We start from the raw sequence: 16,786 nt of genomic DNA on the forward strand, positions 1-16,786 counted from the left end.
GTCACCGGACCGGTTCCCTCTCCGGGGAGCGGCGGCGGACGCGCGGCTCCCACCCCCTCCCCTCTCACGGGCTCTCCCCGCCCCAGTGGTGGCCGCGACCCGACCCTCTGCAAGGCGATGGCCCGCGCCCCGAGCGCAGGCTAGCGTGCCTGGGTGCCCGGCCATGGGCTGTATCGGCTCTCGGAGCCCGGCGGGTCAGGGTAAGAGGCAGAGGCCGAGCACGGGTTGGGGAGTCGGGCTGCGGCCGCCGGTGCGCGGTGCGCGGTGCGCGGGCCGCGGGTGGGTGGGGGCCTTGAGGAGGGGGCCGGTGTCGGGAGAGGGAGGAGCCTGCACCGGGAGGCGGGCCAGGCAACAGGAGGGAGCGGGAATGAGCGGGGAAGGGGCCAGACTGACTCCGGTGCGCTCCCACGGCCTGCCTGCTTCGGGGTTTTGCAGGGCAGACGCGTGGTCTCGCCGCCGGCCGCCGTGTGCCCACTGCTCAGGGTATCCGGAGAGACGCACAGCTCGGGGAGGGGCTGGGCCGCCCGATGTCCCCACCACTCCAGCCCGCGGCGACCGGCCTTGAGCGCCCACACACTCACTCCCCTCCGCCTACACCTCTGCCTTTACTGTCCTGGGAGTGGCCCTGTGCTAGGAACCTGCTTCTCCCAGCCGTGTCCCCATCTTCTTAAAGTGATAGCCTTTCAACCCCGGCCAAGCACCCTCCCACAGAATTTCTGTCGGACATTTACTCCCCGTTTCGGAGTCAGTTGGCACAGGGGGACTGAGGCTCCGTTTGGGGCACCTGTGAACACTGAATCACCTCTCACTTATTACAGTTGCTTTAATTTCCTGCCCCATCAGCAAAAGCAAATCACCCTACTTTGTGGAGGGAAAGAGGAACCCAGAGGCTGGCCATCAGGGCTTCCTTCCCGCAGTGCTGACCCCTGCTTGGGTCTGGGTTTCCGTGGGTGGCCGTGAGCACCGGGCCTGGCCCGAGTCCTGTGCATCTGAGGTTGGCCAGCTTCCTTTACTCTGGCGTCGTGGATTTCTCCAAGCCTCGGGTCAGGCAGGGCTGGGTTTGGGATGGGTCCTGGGCCTTCAGAGAAGGTGGTCAGTCACACAGGCCTTGGTGTGGTTGGTACTTGATGTTCTTTGGAGCTAAGAGTGGCTGAGATTTGTACTTCCCTTGAGGAATTCTGGGATTTGTAGTCCTAAGTTAACCTCGTGGCTTTTGAAGCTGAGGAGCAGCTGACTGCTCTGATCCCTCTGGCCCTGCCAAGGCTTGGAGTTCAGGAAGTCATCACCTCCTCTAGTCAGGGGTGAGTTTGGCTGACCTCAGAGCCCTGGTTAGGTACCAGTTAGGGGCCAGGGATGGCCTGTAACCTGTCTTCCTTCTGGTTGGTAGCATTTCTGGGGACCACCAACTGGCTGAGGCTCAGGGACAGAGACGGCTGCTCCAGCTAAAGGTCAGTTGTGATGTATATTGCCTGTTGGCACTGTCTAGGGGATGGGCCTCAGCTCCCTGAGCCCCAGAGAGCTTGGCTGAGCCCTGGTACTCCCACCTCCTCAGAGCCATGAGGCAGAAATGTTCTCCTTATGTGACTAGGCACAGGTTCCAAATGGGGAGGGGACTGGCTCAGCATCCGGAGCCAAAACAGGAATAGAACTGGGAGCAGAGCCTGGAGCGGTTCTAGGCTTTTGGTTCTCTGCATCAACACAGCCAGCATGCCTATGATTTCTGTGCTGGGCAAAATGTTTCTGTGGCAGCGTGAAGGGCCTGGAGGACGATGGACTTGTCAGACAAGTCGCAGAGGTGAGACCAGGGATCATGGATGTGGTCTGGGAGATGATGGGAAGCTGAGCAGTAGGGGCTTAGGTGGAAAAGGAAAATCACTCTGGCTTAGATATTGAAAGCCAGGTTGAAGCAGCGAGAACCAGGCTGGGGCCAGACAGGGCATCAGGAAACGGCTTCAGGGGACAGGGGTGAAAATCAGAAAAAATATCCTGAGTTTGTGAGAGAAGAAGAGTGAAGAGCTGTGGGCCAGCTGAGGCTGGTGAGAGGAAAGAAAGTAGAAGAGAGAGGAAGGCAGCACACCTGCAGAAGGTCCAGGGTGGCGGCAGTGGGGACAGCCATGGCGGAACTCAGTTGCTTTCCAATAGAAATGGGTAGGCTGGGAAATGGGGAGAGTCAGAATTTATCACCCTTTGGTTTCACCCCAGGGTCTGACAGCAACATTTATCCAGAGCAGGAAGGTGGCCAGTGGGCTGCCCCAAAGTGACCCCAGGGGCCGGAGGGCCAGGGATGTGTGGGATAGGGGCTTTTAGAGTGAGGAGAGCACCTGGTGGGCGCTGAGCTTCTGGAAGGTTGGGGGGGAGGGGCTGAGAAATGAAATGGCAATACTGGATGAAAATGGGGATCTTGGTAGAAGCAGGGGCACCGCTGAACAGCCTTTCCCCTTCCCCTCAGTGTCCTCGGACCCTGCGTGGGCTGTGGAGTGGATTGAACTTCCTCGGGGTCTCTCTCTATCCTCCTTGGGATCTGCTCGGACCCTCCGAGGCTGGAGCCGGTCCTCCCGCCCTTCCTCGGTGGACAGCCAGGACTTGCCAGAGGTGCTGGGCCCCTGGTGGTGGGGGGAAGGAGGACGGCATCCATATAAAGGGGATCTGCAGCCCCCACCCCCGCCTGGCCAGCCTGCTTCTGGCTCCCTTTTCCGGAGAGCGGAGGCGCTATCCGGCGGCGGGCCGGGAGGCCGCCCCCGTGCCGGTCTGCTCCGCTAGGCGCTGTGCCAGCGGGTGGCGAGCTCGCGCCTTCGGCGCTGACGTCAGCGCATCCCAGGCCGTATCCCGGGAGACCCTGTTGCATGGTGATGGGTTGCCAGGGAGACATACACCTTTTCTCTGGGCCTGGGCCGCAGCTGCGCGGAGCGCCGGGCACGGATGGCGGCGGCTGTGGGGAGCGAGGCGAGGGAGGGAGAGCCAGCCAGAAACACCAAGCAGGTGCTCCTCCCCCTGGGCCTGGCGGGAGGCTGCCGGCGCCACCCTGGGGCCCTGTCAGCCAGGTACCCAAGGGGAGGGAGCGAGGGTGGGCCTCGGGTCAAGGGGCAGTGTTGGCTGTCCTTGCGAGGGACAGGAACGTGCTAGCGCAGAGCTGAGCAATGCTGGGGAGGGGCGTGTGCCTCCCAGTTCCTTCAGTGATGGAAACATTTGCTGGGGCTTGTCAGGGAGTGCTGAGCCAGGTGCAGGGTGGAGTTAGGAACTTAGTGCATCCCACTTAGGCCTGGCCATCCCGAGCTCCCTCAGAAGACAGACAAGGGCAATGATGGGGGCGGGGTGGGGCAGAGAAGAGAGAGAGGCTGTGGGCTGAAAGCATTACTAGCAAGCCACACTTGAGAGAGGCCTTAAGTGATGGCAAGCATTTTTTCAGGTAAGGATGGCATTCTTGGCCCAGAGGAAAGCTGGGCTCCTTATCCTGGAGGCAGGTGGGCTGCTTGCTGACAAGGACTGGTAGAGAAGGGTTTTGTTTTGTTTTGAGACAAGTTTTGCTCTTGTTGCCCAGGCTGGAGTGCAATGGCGTGATCTCAGCTCACTGTAATCTCCGTCTCCCGGGTTCAAGCAGTTCTCCTGCCTCAGCCTTCTGAGTAGCTGGGATTACAGGCGCCTGCCACCACACCCAGCTAATTTTTGCATTTTTGGTAGAGATGGGGTTTCTCCATGTTGGTCAGGCTTGTCTTGAACTCCCGACCTCAGGTGATCCACCCGCCTTGGCCTCCCAAAGTGCTGGGATTACAGGTGTGAGCCACCACGCCCGGCCTGAGAAGGGGGTTTGATTGGGCAGAGGAGACCAGCAGTGGATTCCAAGGAGGCTTGGAAGGAGGCAGGGGCATCACAGAGCGAGGTCCTTCAGGGCCTGGGCGTGATGCCTGCACTAGCCTCACTGGACAGTGCGGGGAGCCAAGACAGGATTTTAGAGACAAGTAACCGTCTGCACTTCAGGAAAACGGTTTACATTATATCTTACCTCATTCATCCAGGCTATGCATTTTAAAAAGATTATTCTGTATTCGGTGGTATGCTAAACACTGGGCACTACAGTGACCAAAACAGACTAAATTCCCCACGAGCCAAAGACCAATGAGGGAGACCAAGAAGAAACAGGAAATGCGAGAGACCATTATCACTCACTACAATTAAAGGCCACAAATGGGGGACACTGACAGAGAGTGATTTGTTAGAGACAAAAGAGGGAGGACAGACCACCAATAGGGGGGCCGGGAAAGCTACTCTGACAAGGTGGTATTTCAGCCCAAACTGGAAGAATGAGAGAGAGCCAGCCATCACAATAGCCGGGGGGACACATGAGAACCACTCACTACGCTTTGGCCTGAGAAGACAGCATGGGATTGGAGGAGGCTGGGGGCACCATTTCTGCTGACCTGGGCAGGAGGTATTGAGGGCCTGAGAAAGGGCAGTGGAGTAGGGGTAGAAAGGATGGGGTAGGAGCTGGGAGTTTGCAGGTGGAATCATTAGGAGTTCTCAACAGATGTGGGCAAGCAAAGCCTAGGGGAGAGTCGATGGTAATGCTGAGGCTTGGAGCCAGGCTGGATGGGAGAATGGTGGGTGATGCCAAGGACAGAGCTCAGGAAGCAGGGCCAGACGTGCGGAGAAGGTGTTCGTGTTTGAGTTCCATCTTGCCAAGTTTGCCGGAACAGCTGGAATGTGGGTCGGAAGACCAAGAGGAGCGGGTGGGGGGGCGAGGGGAGGGGGCTCTCAAAGCCCTGGCTGCCACACTCTTCTCCTCCCTCCTCTTCCCTCTCCCCAGAGGTTCCACTCATGGTTCTTCATTTCCTGCCCTGCCTCTGTCTCCTCTGGGTGCCAGGAAGGTGGAGGATTAGCTGAAGTTTTGCTTCCTGGGGCCTGTCTGAATCTCCATTGCTTTCTAGGAGGCCAGAATTCACCTGTCCTAGCTTCTTCTTATCTTACATTTCCCTGTAGCCACTGCGACATAGGTGCTGTTCCCTCCTCATCCCGTCTCCCCCTCATGCCTTGGCTGGGTATGGGCATGTTAGAGGAAGCTCATTGCTGTCAGAGGGGCACTGACATTCTAATGGTGTCACCCAAGGTGAATGTTGGAGACACAGTCGCGATGCTGCCCAAGTCCCGGAGAGCCCTAACTATCCAGGAGATCGCTGCGCTGGCCAGGTCCTCCCTGCATGGTACGCAGCCCCCGCTCCCGTGTTTCTGGCTTCTCCGTCCTTTCTCCTCCCTTTCGTACATTCCCTCCGGAACTGTTTCCTGTGAGCACATGCTGGGGTCTCCCCTCTCCTCCCTTGCTCAGATGAATCCCACCCCCTTCCCCCACCTAAAGCTTCACATGGATCCTAACTACTGCCACCCTTCCACCTCCCTGCCCAGCTGCACCCTGGCCTGTTCCCTTACCAGGCTTCTCCACTCTCCCGTCTCCAGGTATTTCCCAGGTGGTGAAGGACCACGTGACCAAGCCTACCGCCATGGCCCAGGGCCGAGTGGCTCACCTGATTGAGTGGAAGGGCTGGAGCAAGCCGAGTGACTCGCCTGCTGCCCTGGAGTCAGCCTTTTCCTCCTATTCGGACCTCAGCGAGGGCGAACAAGAGGCTCGCTTTGCAGCAGGTGGATGGCAGAAAAGGGATAAGCTTCACACTGGTCACAGGGCAGCTTTCTTTTGTCTCCTCGGGTCTGACGTGGGGGTCGGAGTCTTTCCATTCTCTGTTTCTCCTCTCTCCTGTCTCCAAGCCGAGCCCTAGACTTAGCTCACCTTCTCTGCTAATGCGTTCCGTCCCCACGACAGGAGTGGCTGAGCAGTTTGCCATCGCAGAAGCCAAGCTCCGGGCATGGTCTTCGGTGGACGGCGAGGACTCCACTGATGACTCCTATGATGAGGACTTTGCTGGGGGAACTGACTCAGGTGAGGGGCAGCCTGCGCTAGTGCTGTGGAGGACCTGCCTGATAGACCCTGGGGCTCATTCAGAGCCACACCCACATCCTCAGCCTGTGGGAGGGGAAGGGAGAGAGGGGCAGACTTGGTCCGCGGAGGCCTGGACACTCTAGGGACAGGAAGGCTATCCACACTCACGGGTGGGAGATGAGCAGGCAGAAACGGGTTAGTTCCTTTTCTACAGGGCCTGAGGCTTCTCTGCCTATCTGCATGGTTGTGCCTTGCAGTCCTCAGAAAAAGGAGAAAAAAAAAGCCAGGTGCGGTGGCTGGCTTTCGCCTGTAATCCCAGCACTTTGGGAGGCCGAGGCAGGCGGATCACAAGGTCAGGAGTTCAAGACCAGCCTGGCTAAAATGGTGAAACCCCTTCTCTATTAAAAATACAAAAATTAGCTAGGTGTGCTGGCACTCGCCTGCAGTTCCCAGCTACTTAGGAGGCTGAGGCAGAAGAATCGCTTGAACCCAGGAGGTGGAGGTTGCAGTGAGCTGAGATTGCGCCACTGCACTCCAGCCTGGGTGACGAGAGTAAGGCTCGGTCTCAAAAAAACAAGAAAACAAAAAACAAAACAAAAAAAAGCCCAAAGACCTCAAGGACACCTTCTGTGCAGTGACGTCTCAGGGAGGCTTTGCAGATCCTTTGCCTCTGCCTCCCCGAGGCAGCCTTCTGGCTGGCTGTGGCAGGGCAGAGGAGCCGCAGCCCCGGGTCAACAGGAAGGCATGCTGGGCCTGGAACACCCACGGGCCGAGCTGGCTCCAACTCAGCATCCTTGCATTCCAGCCTGTGGGCCTTGCTCTGGACCCCGCAGGGCTCTGCAGCTGTGTTCGGCCCTCCTTTCATCTTTCACTCCCTAGACCACGTGGCTGACTTTCTCTGTAGCTTCTGGGCTCAAGTCTCACAGGCCACCATTCCCCACAACCTCTTTGCCTTTGAAGATTACCTCTACCAGCCCCTACCCCTCCAGTGAATTAGCAAGTTCTCCAAGGCAGGCAATACATGAGAGCAGGTTGGAGGCTGCAGCTGTGGTCTGGAGGGCTGAGGTGAATGTCTGAAGGCGAGATGGAACCTTAAACCACAGGCATTTCTGTTTGATTGAGTTCCAGGCCTGCCTTGACCCCTGGGGTAATGATAATAACTAACGTTTATCCAAGGCTGCTACTAGCCCGTGTGGAATCTTTGTGCAAATTAGAAAAAGGCACCCCTTTCTCTGGCAGGCCAGGGCATGCCGCTGGGTGAGCAGAGTGTGGGCTAGATTTTGCTGTCTCTCACTGCCTTGGACGGGCCCCGTGGTGCAGTCAGCAACTGCACGACCATATGCAGTGGCCCCTGCATTTCTTGTTCACTGTGTGCCAGACTCTTGTTCTCATATTGTTAGAATCTCCAACTCACCATTAAGGAAACTGAGGTCTCAGAAAGTTGTGACTGGTTGAAGGTTACCCAGCCCCTATCCACCACCCCCAGAGCTATGCCAGGGATGGAGTCGGGGGAATGTGGACCAGTGGAAATGGAGCTAGCAAGGCTGTCTTCTTTTCTGTTCTCCTCACAGACCTCGCTGGGCAGCTGCCCCTGGGGCCGCACCTCCAGGACCTGTTCACCGGCCACCGGTTCTCCCGGCCTGTGCGCCAGGGCTCCGTGGAGCCCGAGAGCGACTGCTCGCAGACCGTATCCCCAGACACCCTGTGCTCTAGCCTGTGCAGCCTGGAGGATGGGTTGTTGGGCTCCCCGGCCCGCCTGGCCTCCCAGCTGCTGGGCGATGAGCTGCTTCTCGCCAAACTGCCCCCCAGCCGGGAAAGTGCCTTCCGCAGCCTGGGCCCCTTGGAGGCCCAGGACTCCCTCTACAACTCACCCCTCACGGAGTCCTGCCTTTCCCCCGCGGAGGAGGAGCCAGCCCCCTGCAAGGACTGCCAGCCGCTCTGCCCACCACTAGTAGGCACTTGGGAGCGGCAGCGGCAAGCCTCTGACGTGGCCTCTTCTGGGGTGGTGTCCTTAGATGAGGATGAGGCAGAGCCGGAGGAACAGTGACCCGCCTCATGCCTGGTGGCATGCGTCCCCTGGCTGCTGCTAGGGGCAGAGCCTCTGTGCCCAAGTGTGGGCTCAAGGCTCCCAGCAGAGCTCCGCAGCCTAGAGGGCTCCTGGGAGTGCTTGCTTCTCCGTTGTGTGTTTTGCATGAAAGTGTTTGGAGAGGAGGCAGGGGCTGGGCTGGGCTGGGGGCGCATGTCCTGCCCCCACTCCTGGGGCTTGCCGGGGGTTGCCCGGGGTCTCTGGGGCATGGCTACAGCTGTGGCAGGCAGTGATGTTCATGTTCTTAAATCCAAATGCCACACGCACATTTCCTCCTCGGATGATGTGAACCCCTAAGGGGGTGGTTGTGACTGGGCTGTGTGGGGGTGCAGAGGGAGGGGACCCAGCCACCCCCCACCCTCCCCATGCCTCTTTCTTCTCTGCTTTTCTCCTCACCTCCGAGTCCATGTGCAGTGCTTGATAGACTCACCCCAACCTGGGGGGCCGGCTCCTGCCCTCCCAGAGTCTATGGGTTGAGCCGTCCCCCAGGCCCCCTGCCCACCTGGGCTCGTGCTGTGCTTCACCTCTCCATCGTCTCTAAATCTTCCTCTTTTTTTCCTAAAGACAGAAGGTTTTTGGTCTGTTCTTTCAGTCAGATCTTCTCTTCTCTGGGAGGCTTTGGAATGATGAAAGCATGTACCCTCCACCCTTTTCCTGGCCCCCTAATGGGGCCTGGGCCCTTTCCCAACCCCTTCTTGGGATGTGCGGGCAGTGTCCTGGAGCCTCCCAGCCAGCCGGGCTGCCCATGTTCACGGAGAGTTCTCCGAGCGAGCGGGTGAGAGGTGGAAGAAAGACTAGCTCTGGTTGCCACAGAGCGGGGACTTCCATGTTCTTCTAGAGAGGGCCACAAGAGGGCCACAGGGGTGGCTGGGAGTTGTCAGCTGATGCCTGCTGAGGGGCAGGAATTGTGCCAGTGAGTGACAGCCATGGGGGAGTGTTTCTCCTTGGGGAGGGAAGAAGGTAGAGCGTTTCTTGTCTGAATGAAAGGCCAGGGCTCAGCACAGGGCCCCGTCCCAGCGAGGGTGTTCATGAGCACACAGTGGAGACTCTGGCAGATCCTGCATTCCAAGGTCACTGGACTCTAGCTTTTCATGGTTGTGGGGTGGTGCCTTGTAGGCTTTGTCAGGTAAGAGGGCCCAAGGTAAGAACGAGAGCCAACGGGCACAAGCATTCTATATATAAGTGGCTCATTAGGTGTTTATTTTGTTCTATTTAATAATTTGTTTTATTAAATTAATATAAAAATCTTTGTAAATCTCTATATACATCTGGTCATTGGAGGTTCCAGTTATAAACCCATCTTGTTCTACCCCTTTCCCCTCAAAGGGGGAACAGGGGTCAAGTGACCCTAACCCCATCCTGCCAGGGCAGGGCCCATCTTCCTGGCCCTGGTGGGCACTGGGTCAGATTCCAGGCAGGATGAGCTGGGAGAAGCTGGCACCCCAGGTCTGGAGGGGGATGGGGCGCAGCCTCCGGTTATAGCTGCCCCCTGCCTTCCCAAGGCAGAAGGGATGAGAGACGCAGATTCTGGGCTGACGGCCTGGCTAGCACCATCCTAGGCCACCCACGAGGGCTTCATTGGCATTTGTCGTCGCTGTCAGAAGGGCTGCCCTCCCGGGGGAGGCCATGACGGGAGTGGGTCCCCCAGAGTGCATGCACCTCAGTGGTCTCCGTGTCACTGCTGCTGGTGGCACTGTCTCGGAAGCTGGCGAGGGGCGGCCGGACCTTCACACCCTGTGCCGTGACGGAGCCCTCGATGGCCTTCCGGAGCTGGAAAGGTGAGAGGGACAGACGTCTGGGCCCAGAGCTCCCAGCTCAGACTCCTCCCCGCCTCTCTCCCCAGGTGAGCCGGACCTCAGCTTCCGTAGGCCACCATCATCTCACCTCCTTTAGAGTAACGATTCCAATGAGTCTGCCAATACTGGTGACATAAGCATGGTCCACTCCCAGCAGCGAGAAGATGGTGTGAGTCTGCAGTGTGGGGAGAAAACAGGTTGGACTTGATGGACAAGGGGCAGCTCTAAATGACAGGCCACAGGAGGCCGGGACAAGGTTGGCAAGGAATAGAAGAGGTGCCACAGATCGGGAGGGAAGGAGACCGGACTGCTGGAGGGAAAACAGTAACAACTGTAATAATAACGAGAATGTTTCTGTGGCCAGGCCTCAGAAACTTGATACTCCAAATCCTATTGCTGCTCACATGGAGAAATAGGATGCGGAATAATTCTTAGTCCCATGTTAGAAAGGGGATGTGGGACAGGACAACTGCTCACACATGAAGTCCAGTGATTGGCTGGGCTCCGGGCTAGGTCTTACATCATCATTTCGTTTCAGTGCTCCCCTGAGAACTCAGCATTAGGAGAAGCAGCATGGGGCTCCACAGTGAAGTGACTTGTTCGGGGTGGATCATCAGGAGTGGCTGTGCAGCCCCAGTCACTTTCCTCGCACTAGACGGGGATGCACAGCCCACTCCTGTTTAGTTGCAGATACACCCAGAAGGCAGAGCCCACGCCCACCGGAAGGGCCCCCGGGCCTGAATCCTGTGCCTCTCGCTCCACTGCTTCTCAACTGCCCTCCCAGCTCAGTGGCCAGGTGTGGGGGCTCTCCCCTGCTCTGGCATCCCGGTCTTGGTCTGACGCATGCTATGCCTCTCACACAGTCTGTCTTTTCTGGGGTCTAAGCAGCGCCCCAAGTTCTGCTGAGATGCAGCTTGCAGTCCAGGAGGACCACAGGCACCCCATCCTCCCATGCTTTGCTTGCTTTGAGCCCTCCCCTAAGCTTTCAGCTGTAACCACCAAGGCTTCAGAAACTGTCAGCCAGTTCTCCTTGTGCTTTAAGTAGATTTTCTTGGGGCCAGATGCCTTGAAAAACGCTCTCCTGACTCAGCAGTTCCTGGAATTTTTGGCCTATCATCTATCTCACTGTTCTGAGTTTACTTGTAAGCCTCCTGGCTTAATGTTTGGATCAAGATGAGCAGTAATAACACCTTTTTCTGTATCAGTTACTCAGAACTCATTTAAATTGCCTGAATACTTTTTAAATGTTCTTATACATTTGAAATTCTTCAGGGAGGGATTTCCAGAACTTTCCTAAATTTCTCCACCCATGGCATGACAATACTTAGAGGGGTGAGAAGTTCAATTTTAGAATAAGGTCTTCTGGGCGCCATGGCTCATGCCTGTAATCCTAGCACTCTGGGGGGCCGAGGTGGGCAGATCGCTTAAGCCCAGGACTTTGAGACTAGCCTGGGCAATATACAAAATCCTGTGTCTACAAAAAGCAGACGTGGTGTGTGCCTATAGTCCCAGCTACTTGGGGTTCTGAGTTGGGAAGATCACCTGAGCCCAGAAGGCAGAGGCTGCAGTGAGCCATGATCATGCCACTGCACTCCAGCCTGGGTGACAGAGTGAGACCCTGTCTCTTAAAAAAAAAAAAAAAATCTTCTGTGTTCCTGCAATACGGATAACACAGTTGTCATGTGGTTAGCAATTCCTCCTCCTGACTAACTTGAGTCCTACGTGCTACAAGTTAGCTTACTTTCTTTGTCTGACTTCAGAAGGAAACGCTTTTATTATAAGGTTTCCTGTTTTAATAATCTCTTAGCCTTGTCTCCTGGTCAAATAACCCCTCTCTTCTTCTCCCAAGGAGCCTATTAAATAATTCCCTTGAATTTTCTTTTTCTCCACAATCCTAATCAGGTGAGCTTCTGGCAGGCGATATGCCTTTCAGCTTTGCTAACCACTTGCCCCTGGTGGTCACCAAGCCTTACCAATTCACTTCCTGAACAGCCTGGCCATGTCCCGACTGTAGCCTCACCATCCTCACAAAGACCGGGGCTGCAACAGCCTCACGGGTTCTCCTCCTCTCTGGCTCCCCTCCCTCCAGTCTGGCCCTTCTTATCCTATGCACTTCGTTAAACTTGCCTACAGCCCAGACTTCCTAGAATGACCCATGAGACCCTTCCCAAGCCAACCCCAGCCCGTCTTTATGGCCTCAGATTCCACTGTGCACACCAGCTTCCAGCTTCACAATCACTTATCTTTTTCTGAAAACATTAATTTCTTCCACATTTCAGCTCTTCTCTCATTACAGTATTTTTTTTTTTTTTTTTTGAGACAAAAAGTCTCACTCTGTCACTCAGGCTGGAGTGCAGTGGCACAGTCTTGTCTCACTGCAGCCTCTGCCTCTTGGGTTCAAGTGATCCTTCTGCCTCAGCTCCCGAGTAGCTGGGGCTACAAGCATGTGCCACCATGCCCAGCTAACATATTTTTAGTGGAGACAGGGTTTCACCATGTTGGGCTTGAACCAGGCTGGTCTTGAACTCTTGATGTCTTGCTCTGCTCACCTCAGCCTCCCAAAGTGCTGGGATTACAGGTGTGAATCACGACACCCAGTCTCATTACAGTATTTTAATTTTAGTTAAAAATTTTTTTTTTGGCCAGGCACAGTGGCTCATGCCTGTAATCCCAGCACTTTGGGAGGCCAAGGCAAGTGGATCACTTGAGATCAGGGGTTCGAGACCAGCCTGGCCAACATAGTAAAACCTTGTCTCTACTAAAAATACAAAAAAATTAGCTGGATGTGGTGGCATGCTCCTGTAATCCCAGCTACTCGGGAGGCTGAAGCAGGAGAATCACTTGAACCCGCGAGGTGGAGGTCTCAGTGAGCAGAGATCACGCCACTGCACTCTAGCCTGGTGGATAGAGCAAGACTCCATCTCAAAAAAGAAAAATTTGTTAGAAGACAGTCTTTCTATGTTGCTCAGGTTGGGCTTGAACTCCTGGGCTCATACAGTCCTACCTCAGCCTCCCAAGTAGCTAGGACTACAGGTGCGCCACCATGCCCAGCACACGCTATCTTTTAAAATTCATCTCGGTGTGAGTAGTAGGAGTAGTGACAGTAATTCCTAACATACATCAAGTATTTCCTGTGTGCTAGGCTCTACTGTAGTGCTTCACATGTTTCAAGTCCTGTAATTCTTAGAAAACCCCGTGCGGTGTGATCCGCAATTCAGAGATAGGGAAAGGAAGCACAGAGAGGCTCAGAAACTTAGCAAGGCACACAGCAAGCTAGCAGGCGGCAGACTGAGGGTTTGGATTCAGGCGGCCTGGCCCCCGCTGTGGCCTTTACCATTGCTTCTCCGTGGGTGGCTCTGAGGGAGTTACTTACTAGCTGGTGCAGTGATCTCCACTGTCTTCTCTCCCTTATCTGAATGTTCCCCTCCTGAACTGCATCGGGAGGCTACCCATTGATTCCTCCGGCCTGTAAGGACACTCCGAATGCTGATCTTTCGTGTTCTTATCACTTCTAGTTCTTTGTACTTTTGTTAGTTGGTTCCTCAAAGGCTTCTTCTCTTCCTCTGATTTTTAAGTCTGTAACAAATATCTATTCTGTTCTTTTTCATTTAATTTAATTAGCTATCACGGAGCTCATTGGAGGGCCCATACTTCTTGGGCCTGGGAATAGTGAACTGGCAGGGAGAGGGACAACATGGCCTTCTGGAAGAATCCTGGGAGCAGGGCCAGGAAATCTGGGCTCTGGGCCTGACTCTGCTATGCTGACTTAGGCACAGGACCGCCCCCTCACTGCATGACTCAGTTTCCCTATGTATTTTTTTTTTTTTTTTTTGAGATGGAGTTTCGCTCTTGTTACCCAGGCTGGAGTGCAATGGCGCGATCTTGGCTCACCGCAACCTCCGCCTCCTGGGTTCGGGCAATTCTCCTGCCTCAGCCTCCTGAGTAGCTGGGATTACAGGCATGCGCCACCACGCCCAGCTAATTTTTTGTATTTTTAGTAGAGACGGGGTTTCACCATGTTGACCAGGATGGTCTCAATCTCTTGACCTCGTGATCCACCCGCGTTGGCCTCCCAAAGTGCTGGGATTACAGGCTTGAGCCACCGTGCCTGGCCCTCCCAAGTATTAATATGGTTAAGGCCACAGGCTTTTGAGTCACACCATCTTGGATTCCAGACTCAGTTCTGCTACTTATTATTAATATTTTTTGAGATGGAGTTTTGCTCTTGTCATCCAGGCTGGAGAGCAATGGCGTGAACTCCACTCACTGCAACCTCCACCTCCCATGTTCAAGCGATTCTCCTGCCTCAGTCTCCTGAGTAGCTGGGATTGCAGGTGCCTGCCACCACACCTGGCTAATTTTTTGTATTTTTAGTAGAGATGGGGTTTTACCATGTTGGCCAGGCTGGTCGCAAACTCCTGACCTCAGGAGATCCACCTGCCTTGGCCTCCCACAGTGCTGGGATTACAGGCGTGCACCACTGTGCCTGGCCAGTCTGCTACTTATTAGCTGTGTGTCCTTGTGCGGCTTGCTCAACCTCTCTGAATGTCAATTTCCTCATCTATAAAAACTTGCTAGTAGTGTGGTTGTGATGATTAAACCCTTGAGGAGCTTAGCACAGTGTCTGGCACATAGCAAGCACTTGAGAAATGGCAGCATGGTCACCATCATGGACGTGAGGAGTCAGGAAGATCGCCGTGGAAAAGCCTCCAGGTTTCGGGAGGAAAGGCTGAGAAGCCCTCTCAGGCGACTCCCTTTGTTCTTGCGACTGCAGTGCAGTTTGCCACTCATCCGGGGACTCACACGCTCCTTTATTACCTTTGCCGTTTTGTTTCTCTTTTGCCCCCTGTGCTTCCTGCCTCGGTCTCCGCTTATCCACGCTATCTGGCTCTTAGGCACAGCTTGTGTGTGAGCTAAATGCCCAACATGTAGGTTTAGGGCACGTCCATCTGCTTCCTATCCCCTCCCCCAAGCCCCCAGTGCTTCAAGACTTGTACATTACACCTGTCAAAAATTTAGCTAAAATACCCCTTGGCTTCTGCTGGTCCCAAGAGCCATTTTGCCAGCTTGCTGGGTGGCCTGAAGATGCCCAGCCATGCAGGCTGCCCTCCTTGGGAGTTCTGGAAGCAGAGAGCTCCTGGCTGCCGCGGCGTCTGCCTCGCCCACCACCAGCAGCCTACTCAGCTCCTCTGCCCACTTCTGCGGGCCGCTTTGCAGTTCTGCTGAGCCATCTTCCTGCATCCCTCCCAGTTTCCCTTTGGCCCGCAGTAAGTCAGACGTTCTGCGGTCTGACATTCCAGGTCCCCCACTGGGTGCTTCTCATCTTTGTTTCTCTCTCCTCTGCAGTCTCCCCACCCCTCCTTGGATGTTTGTTAGCTTGTATATTGGATTTTCTTATCCTGCCCGTTTCTCACCCATTTTTTCCCACGTGGGTGTATCAACCCTGGGCTCCGGTGGCCTCCTGCCTAGCTCTGGCCCTGGCCTGGCCTTCTGGCTTCCACCCAGCTCAAGCCCTAGAGTTCCCTCAAGGGCAAGCCTGAGCAGAAGAAAAATGATGCCCGGCTCCACCACAGAGCAGGAGGAGGCTGCTCTCAGCCTCCCATCATCCAAGCAATATGTCTAAAAAATATCTCAGCACTGAGCCAACTCCCTTCTCCTCCCTTCTCCCCCACTGGCCTGAGTCCAAACTTGTAGGGGGACCAAGATCCCCACTGTGTCCTCCTGAGAGCCCAGACCAGCCCCGGGCCAGGCTGCTGGCCGTACCTTGTGCAAAGAGGTCCGCTCCACCAGCTGGAAGGGAGCAGGATCAATTTTGCAGTCACTGAAGTTGACAGGTTCATCTAGTTGCTGCTCCTCCCACTCCAGAATCTGAGGGGAAGAGACTAGGCGGGTTAGGGAGAAGGTGCCTGTAGCTGACCTCCACCTCCCTGCAAGCTGCCTGCCCTTTTTCCAACGACATGGCCCCTCCCTTGGGGACAGCAGCCAGGACATGATTGAACACACCCAGGAAGAAACAGGGTCCAGAGTCCAGTGGCACCTTACCTCTTCTGGGCTCATCTCGCCTTCCAGGTCCAAGTCACTCTAGGAGAGAGGGAGGGAGGCTGGCAGCTAGGGGCTCTGGGGTTTATCCAGCCAGACCCCGCCTCCCTGCCCAGTGCTCCCAAGCTGCTGGAAGAGCAGGCGCACTTACAGCCAGGGAGATTCGGACCCGCTTCGACTTGCGCTTCTCACAGGATTCCAACTGCTCCAATTTTTGTCAGAACCAAACCAGAGAGATGAGGAGTTGGGGTTACAGGGAGAGGGAGGTGAGGGGAGGTGGTGGAGCCCAGGGGAAGGGCACAGCGCAGGGCCTGAGCCAACAGCAGGGAGGGCCGAAGGGCAGGGAGAATGGAGGCAGGCTCTGCAGGGTGGTCTCCGCATTGGAGAGGGAGCACGGGAAAAAGCAAGCTGGGAGGAGAGGCCCCAGCCACTCACCTCCGAAGCAGCCTCCGGGGGTGGACTGCCACAGAAGAGGCTCCGGAGGGCAATGCCTCCCGATTCCGGGCTCCCTGTGTTCCCAAACATAAGGCCCCAGGGAGCAATGTCATCTTTTGGGGAGAGGACCAGGAAAGGTAAGGAAGGCGGGGGAGAGGTACCCTAATTCCAGCCCTGGCTTATGTGGGCAGCCTCCTCCAGCTGGGATGTACCCCAGCAACAGGGCTGGCCAGGGACTCTAATGGATCTCAGCAGCTTGGCTCAGGCTCTGTGGACAGAGGAGAGATGGGCTCACCTGTGGGACTCTCTCCGAGGTTCCTGGTGACACTGGGCCCTCTCTTGAGTGCAGGCTTTAGGGGCTTGTGGGTCTCCCCCCGGGCTGCCGGGAAGCCTGAGTCTTCTGTCTTCACCTGCATGGGCGGGAAGGGGCCAGTGGGCCATGGTCCCGGACCACCCTCCCAGTCAGTTCCCAGAATGACATGTAGGATGTGTTTGTGGCTTTTCCTC

At 56.0% G+C, this 16,786-nt stretch overlaps 2 protein-coding genes across 8 annotated transcripts in view; one reads left to right on the forward strand and one right to left on the reverse strand.

The window, feature by feature from the left end:
• Positions 1 to 9,258, forward strand: FAM131A (family with sequence similarity 131 member A). Of its 6 annotated transcripts, XM_012457497.3 has the most exons (8): positions 609 to 1,301; positions 1,388 to 1,448; positions 1,589 to 1,795; positions 2,450 to 2,592; positions 5,102 to 5,195; positions 5,446 to 5,628; positions 5,807 to 5,923; positions 7,495 to 9,258. In XM_012457497.3, exons 3-8 carry the CDS (start codon positions 1,708 to 1,710, stop codon positions 7,968 to 7,970), a joined length of 1,101 nt encoding a protein of 366 aa, XP_012312920.1. In that variant the 5' UTR covers positions 609 to 1,301; positions 1,388 to 1,448; positions 1,589 to 1,707; the 3' UTR covers positions 7,971 to 9,258. The 6 variants fall into 6 exon arrangements, with proteins under 6 accessions (XP_012312927.1, XP_012312944.1, XP_012312935.1 ...); XM_012457504.2 differs by lacking the exons at positions 609 to 1,301; positions 1,589 to 1,795 and adding an exon at positions 1 to 200; XM_012457512.3 differs by lacking the exon at positions 1,589 to 1,795 and having other exon boundaries at positions 607 to 1,301.
• The window catches only part of CLCN2 (chloride voltage-gated channel 2), a 16,659-nt gene continuing 9,001 nt past the window's right edge, over positions 9,129 to 16,786 (reverse strand). Inside the window, exons 17-23 of one of the 2 annotated variants that reach the window (XM_012457475.3) lie at positions 16,575 to 16,689; positions 16,280 to 16,353; positions 15,996 to 16,046; positions 15,848 to 15,886; positions 15,569 to 15,673; positions 9,894 to 9,980; positions 9,129 to 9,779 (exon numbers count right to left, since the gene is read on the reverse strand). In XM_012457475.3, the coding sequence (XP_012312898.1) occupies positions 9,585 to 9,779; positions 9,894 to 9,980; positions 15,569 to 15,673; positions 15,848 to 15,886; positions 15,996 to 16,046; positions 16,280 to 16,353; positions 16,575 to 16,689 (666 nt within the window). In that variant the 3' untranslated portion in view covers positions 9,129 to 9,584. The remainder of the gene's footprint in view (positions 9,780 to 9,893; positions 9,981 to 15,568; positions 15,674 to 15,847; positions 15,887 to 15,995; positions 16,047 to 16,279; positions 16,354 to 16,574; positions 16,690 to 16,786) is intronic. The other variant, XM_064366876.1, reaches the window with a different exon arrangement.

The sequence above is a fragment of the Aotus nancymaae genome, unplaced genomic scaffold, assembly GCF_030222135.1.
Source record: "Aotus nancymaae isolate 86718 unplaced genomic scaffold, 86718_ANA_hifiasm-v0.15.2.pri h1tg000067l, whole genome shotgun sequence".
Lineage (NCBI taxonomy): Eukaryota > Metazoa > Chordata > Mammalia > Primates > Aotidae > Aotus > Aotus nancymaae.